Raw genomic sequence first — 6944 nt, 5'->3', positions numbered from 1 at the left:
TTTTAACAATTATAAACCAGTTAAAACTTTTTAAATGCTAATTGTAACCTTATATCTTTGGTTTTAGCCAGATATTGTTTCAAAATTCTTTATCTCCTGATCTCACTCTCCTTAGCAGCCATGCAACAGGTGGTATGGCGCATGCCTATTACAGCATAAAAAATGCAAACAGATTAGATTGCGACAGTAAATTGATTAAGAGAAAGAGACAGTTGAAAATTTTAATAAAAGCGGCCTAACTGTGGTGTGCAATACAAATTCAATCTTCAGGCATTTAATTTATGTAACTATACCACTTGATTTTCAATATTTAAAAAATTCAATCAGTTGGTTAGATAGTAGATCGGCACTTTTATTTTTAAAAGCCCACCACACCACACATAGGATTAATAACTGCAGCGCATTCTTCGTTATTTAGGAAAAAACTAGAGTTCCACCTTCTGAATGGCAACAAGATAGTGAAATTTGACGCGCGAATTTCCTATAGCATTTCCTAAAAGCGCAGTTGCACATTAAAAAAGAAGGTTTACCTTTTCATTTCTCTTTTGAAACATTATATTATCAAGCGGTTGTATATTATTCATATAGGAAAGAATTACGATGCGCAGTATTTTCCTATGTTAAGAATTTTATTAAAGTTGTTGCTGTTGGCTGCGTGTGTGGACTGCGACTTGTGGTAGATTGGACGACATCGGAAATAAGTAGACTGGGCTGCGCGGCTGAATGTGTAGTGGTAGTGAGGCTCGGAGAGTGGGACGGAATACAGACTCGGGACGTGTCCGAGTGGGTTCGTCAGGGACTTCGGTGAAGCGGGGCGCAGCATCCGAAGTGTGGTACCGCTTAGGCCCAGGCGTGCGATCGACAACATTGGGGACGGAAGCAAAATCGTCCTGCTGCGATGGCGATCTTTACGTCTTACAGGGTCCTCGTCCAGTTTGTCCTCAGGGTTGGTCCGGTCGTCTAGGCTGCTGCAGGAATTCTCTCTTTGAATTGAGTCGCGTCGGTTTATATATGCTCGTCAAACAATGTGATTTGTCTGTTGTGTGAATTTGTGTGTTGAAGAATGGTCATTGTTTGACGGAATGTAGGTACCCTACATTCATAATAAAACAAATCAAATCTACACTGTATCTAAAATGAGTCAAGCTGACAAGGAAAAAGCTGGTCAGCGACGTAGTGACGAGGTTAAACCTTGTCACGACAAGGATAAAACTTGTCAAAGTGCGATGACACGGTTAGAACGTATCGCAATGAGAGGCTTTATCCATGTCAAAAATATCCTGCTCAAAATGACATGGTCAAAACTTGTCAAAGCGCTTTGACGCGGTTCAAATGTGTTGCAGCAAGAGGTTTTATCCGTGCTAAGACGCAGACAAACCGTCAATCTCGCGTGAGCTTCAAATCTCAGACTTAGAGCAACACCAACGGTCATTAACGACGTGCGTCCAGTTTTATCCGGGAATTGAGTGCGATGCATTTGATTTTTTTGTGCATATTCCCGCTCGAGGTCGGACTCTTTGAGGAATATGCACATTAAATCTCCAAATTGTGCGAAATTTGGTGTTCGTGGTGCCTCTGGTGCTGGATTAAACCAAAAAGGCAAGACGTTTAATGTTCCACACACCGCATTTATTTTTATTTAATTGGGATAAATAACATAAAGCAATGTCGTGCGGCGAGCACACCTGGGGCGGCGAGCAATTGGGTGGTCACGCGCAGGAGGCGGCTTAACTTATAGGGGCGGCCGGTCAGAGGTAGTGGCCACCACCAGGAGCGGCCGCGGAGGAGGCGGCCAACACCGGGGGGCGGCGAGCTGTACTGGCGTGGCCGCAGCGAAGGCGGCCAGCAGCGGCAGGCTACCAATGACGCTTGTCAATTTGACAAGTTTTTTCCTTGTCATATTGACGTTTAAAATTTTAAACGAGGCAGCCGCCGCATTAATTGGAAGCATCCAGCGTTAGCTGCGGCAGCCAGCGTGCGGCGGCCTGCGTAAAGCGGCCGTGGGGTGAAAGGCCAGCGTATGCGGCGGTCGCGGGGTTGCAGGCCAGCGTCCAGCGTACGCCACGGCGGCCAGCGTGCAGCGGCGGCAGGCCAGCAGTGACACGGTTAAAAGTGGAATGATACTGGGCAACAATCGACAATTATTTAAATTGTTGGATGCCTTAAAAATTAACCGATAAACAATTTGTTCAACAATTTGCAATAATTAAAAACGGCCCTTCCTACAAAAAATTCAAATTTTGTCAATTTTCTTAAAAATTTGCAGTGCTTGAACATGTTTTCTTGGCATATTCCGATTCCTCTGGTCGAGATCTGTCCAACGGTGTATTCCACTTATTGGGGAAACTCTTGGTTTTGAAATTAAATCGGATTTCAAGTAAGGAGACAGCCATTACCATTTGAAAAGCAAGCTAACTTTCCAGCCAATTTTCTCAAAAAATTACAGCGCTCCTTATGTCAATTTAGGCTTTGACTGAATCCTAAGGGTAATTATTGGTTTCTTCAGTGAAAGTGGAATCAAAGACGGATTTTCATCTTGCGGAAAACTCTTTTAATTTTGTACAGCGAATTTTAGTATACAGAATGCGACATTTAATTCAATGATTTGACTCTTGAAAATATGTCTATTTCTTGGTTGTGATCACCGATTGGAAAAACTTCTTGGCGTCCGCACTGCAAGTGGATTCTAGCACGGATTTACCTCCGACGGAAGTTTCTTGTGGATCGGCACCCACACTCACCAGCCATGCGCAGATTTCTTCATTGAAGTGGTCGGCAGCAATGTGCAGTGTGGTTTTTCCTCCTTCGCCCTTTTCCTTGATCTGATTTTTATCCTTGGCATGCACGAATTTTGCACATTCCAACTTGCCCATAACGATGCAGAAGTGAAGGAAGTTGTTTCCTTTTTGTTTCACGCTCAAATCGGCGCCAAAGTTTAGCAAAGTTCCAGCGATTTCAGTTGCATTATTTTTGTTGACCAGGGCAAAATGAAGGGGAGTGTAGGAATATTCATCGACTCGGTTCACGAAGTCGAGCAGGTTGTGTCCAAATTTTTGAATGATCAAGTCCCCGCTGCTCACGTTCTGAGCAGCGTAATGGAGGAAAGTTCCATCGTTGTTTTTGTTCACAGCGCAGATGTCTTGTCCGTGATTGATCAGCCACATGCACATATCGACGTTTCCCAACATTGCTGCGAGATGGAGAACAGTAGCACCATCGTCACTGACCACGTCGATCAGGCTTATGTCCTTTCCGTACACAAACTGCACTGCGGCTAGACTGCTTGTCACGGCGTAATGCATCAAAGTAAATCCTGATATTTTGAACCTAACATTACAGCCTAACAACTCAAGCAACATTTCTGCCCTTACAGGATTGAAAGTATTTCTTTGAAAAATTGCCACAAGAGCGTTCCCATACGCATTTCTTTGTTCATCAGTGGAGGATTGTAACAATGAGAACAGATATTGAAGGATTTCTCTTGAATAGTATCTGTTCGAAGCTGCATGGCAAAGAATTTTGCTTTTCACTGTGTCTTCCCAAATCCACATACAGTGTATTTTGACCTCTTCATGCAGCCACTCGCAGATCGCTAAATCTCCATACTTGCATGCTGTCAGAATAACTTGAAGATCATAATCTCGATCCTTGCATAAAATCTCATCGTTCTTAGAGACGTATTTAGCGAATTCCAAGTTGTTCATCTCTAGAGAAAAGCATAGCAAGCTCGATCTACTCTCAAGGTTTCGACGATCTTGTGATAGGTGGAACAGTTTGATTGCAAGCTCATAATTTCCAACTTTGAGGGCGTAAAATACAGGCTTCTTTTCATGACTATCTGTTTTTTCGAGGTCACATCCCTTCTCAAGGAGGTAGTCGATCAGATCTTCTCCGCGATGTTCGTTCATGGCGGCGTAGTGCAGAGCAGTAGCGCCATTTTTACTGCATAATTCATTTATATCGGCACCCTTCTGTTCAACGAGATGACGGCAAACCTCAACATCCGTCTTATAGGCTGCAAAGTGCAGAGCCGGAAGGTTGCCTCGTTTCGCTTTGACATAGTCCACCTTGGCCTTTAATATATCATTTGGCTGATTAGTCAATTCCTTTTCCATCTTTGGAGGATTTTTCGGCTCCTTCTTGAGTCCTGATAAAAGAATTTATGGAAACGAGTTCAAATTGCTAAGGATTATAACTCACCGTTGGTACTTCCGGTATTTGCTGCAGTTTCCTTATCCTTTTCCTCCGCTTTGACGTAGTCAAGTTTGGTCTCTAGCATTTCTTTTTTCTCTTCAGCCAACTTCATTTCCATCTTTGGAGGATTTTTTGTGTTATTTTTTAGTACATCTGAGAAAAGAATTTGTAAAAACGAGTTCAAATTTCTAAGGATTATAGCCCACCGTTCGTACTTTCGGTATTTGTTACAGTACTCTTCTCCATTTTGCTGCTCATCGTTGCTTAGTCGTGGCTGCAAACAAAAAAAGAAAGAAATATTTTTTATTCACCGCAGTATAGCATAGATTTATCTTAGAAATCATTAGATTAATTCTTTAATACGCAATAATTTGTGTCATATTTACACTTCCTTTGTCTAAAATCCATCGTATTTCTTAAAGTAGCTATTCAGCGTTCTGCAATCTTTGTTTGCTGTGTTAATGGTATGTGTATTCGCGATTATTTCAAAAATTTTATCTGATTCGTATTTCAAAAAGTATATCTCTGTACATCGGTCTAAAAGTTAATCGAGAAAACTGTACCAAAGTCGGAATTCATTTTTATATTTGCGTCAGTAAAAGTGCCTAGGTAAAATAGGGGTTATATTTTTTGAATAGAGGCAATTCGAGCCAACAGCACGAGGTTTTAGTGGCAGGAATGGGTATTAAATATGGAATTTCAGGCCGACTATTCCAGACATGTATATAAAATACAACTGAGCGACTTACGGATAACTGACGCTGCTTCAGGCGAGAAATTGAGGAGAGTATGCGGGGCTACGTGCTCACTGCTCTAGGCTTGGAGTAGCAATGAGCTGTGAGTAGACATGTGGCCAAATAAAAATCGATTTTTATTATCGATATTATTTCTGACGATATTTATCGATTTTTATCGATGTTTTTTAGTGGCTTTACATAGGTTATATAGGACGATATTAAGGCATCGATATTTTTTCAGACGATATATATCGATAGTCAAAAACGTTTTGCGATGACTGTGAGCAAGAGAGAGGGAGATGAAGGAGACCTCCCAGCTGGTCCAGCAGATGTATTGCGAAGTGTGAGATGAGGAGATAAAAAGAAAATATGTACTTAACTTCAAAAGCCTGCATCTTAGAAATCGAAGTACCTTTTCACAATTATCGACCTGTTTAAACTTTTTAAATGCTAATTGAAACCTTATATCTATTGTTTTAGCCAGATGTTGTTTCAGAATTCTTTACCTCCTGATCTCACTCTCCTTAGCAGCCATGCAACAGGTGGTATGGCGCATGCCTATTACAGTATCAAAAACACAAACAGATTGCGACTTGCGACAGTTGAAAATTTTAATAAAAGCAGCCTAAACGTGGCGTACAATGCAAATTCAATCTCCAGGCAATTTATGTAACTTTACCACTTGATTTTTTTTATCCCTGTCCGAGGACCGGGAAGGGCGCGCACTGCACTAACACGAATGCTGAAACCCCGGGTGCCAATAACACCGCGAACGGATAACATGGGCGCACCAGGCCGCACAAGGACCCAGTCCACTGAAGGGCCACTTGCCTCCGCACCGAGGACTGCATTGAAACGCTAGACATTCGTCCCGTGAAGCCAAATCACGCATGAAAGGCTGGAAAGGTGCAAACCAGCCCGTTGAGCAATTTGAGCATTTTGGGTCACTAAACTAATCACTTTTTGCCATCTCTGACATTGGGTAGCCAGTATTAGATCTCCGAACTGCTCAAATACCTCCCATTGCTATGACACTGAGAATGCCCTAAAAATGCGAGCCAACGGGCCAATATTTTCAATTTTAATTAAAAAAATTCATTCAGTTGGTTAGATAGTAGCTCGAAACTTTTATTTTTAAAAGCACACCACCCCACACGCAGGATTTATAACTGCAGCGCAACCTTCTTTATTGAGTAACAAACTAGAGTTCCGCCTTCTGAATGGCACCAAGATAGTGAAATTTGATGCGCGAATTTCCTATAGCATTTCCTAAAAGTGCCACCGCACAAAAAAAATTCAAATGTTACTGGACATCGTCGATTTTATTTCTAGAACCCCTGCTCCCAACAAGCAGATTAGTAAGTGCAGCGCAACCTTCGTTATTGAAGTAACAAATCTACCCTTCGGTTAGTTTTTAGTGACAGGTCTTCATGAGAGAGCAGGAGGTTGTCTCCTGATTTCTGTTGCGCTAATAAGATGAGAGAGTTCTCTTTTCTAAATACAGGTGGCACCAAAGTAGTTAACATACAATACATACAATCAATAAAAAGTAATACTCGTTTTTTTCTTTTAAACTATATTTGTGAATAAGTCTCAATTTTTTTTAGAACCATATTTTACTGAACTTGTCTATCGAGGAAACCTTATGGTGTTATGAGCTACAAAGAACGGCAAAATTTAAAAAAAAACCTAATATTTCTTCTCGCATAAACGCCTTCTCCATTAGAAAAAATGTTCTTAATTAATATTTGAATGAACGAAATCAGTATTTTTTAATGGGAAAATCCCCTCTAATTGTAAAAATGCATTACACTGACGATTCAATAAAAACTGGCCAGTCCACTCCTGTTCAAATTTTTTTGGTCCAGTCTGTGCCTGAGACGCTCGCACACCAAGCATAGCGGGGCCAATCGAGGGGAGAAAAATAAACAAGGTGCACAAGTCGCGCATGGAAGGAAGAAAATGCAAATGTTTATAGAAATAATTAAAATTTTTAGTGCCTGCCTTGAGTAC

The 6944-nt window shown here is 41.4% G+C and overlaps 1 protein-coding gene across 1 annotated transcript; it reads right to left on the bottom strand.

Annotated features, from left to right (window-relative positions):
• Nucleotides 1-2624: 2624 nt before the first annotated feature.
• Nucleotides 2625-4452, bottom strand: LOC135943743 (ankyrin-3-like). The gene is made up of 3 exons (XM_065490407.1): nucleotides 4410-4452; nucleotides 4201-4347; nucleotides 2625-4147 (listed from the first exon to the last, which is right to left on the bottom strand). The coding sequence occupies exons 1-3, from the start codon at nucleotides 4450-4452 to the stop codon at nucleotides 2625-2627; spliced, it is 1713 nt and encodes a 570-aa protein (XP_065346479.1).
• Between the last annotated feature and the right edge of the window lie 2492 nt (nucleotides 4453-6944).

This window comes from Cloeon dipterum, chromosome 4 (genome assembly GCF_949628265.1).
Source record: "Cloeon dipterum chromosome 4, ieCloDipt1.1, whole genome shotgun sequence".
NCBI lineage: Eukaryota > Metazoa > Arthropoda > Insecta > Ephemeroptera > Baetidae > Cloeon > Cloeon dipterum.
The sequence above is the reverse complement of the archived record's forward strand: the minus strand, read 5'-3'. Positions and strand labels throughout refer to the sequence as shown.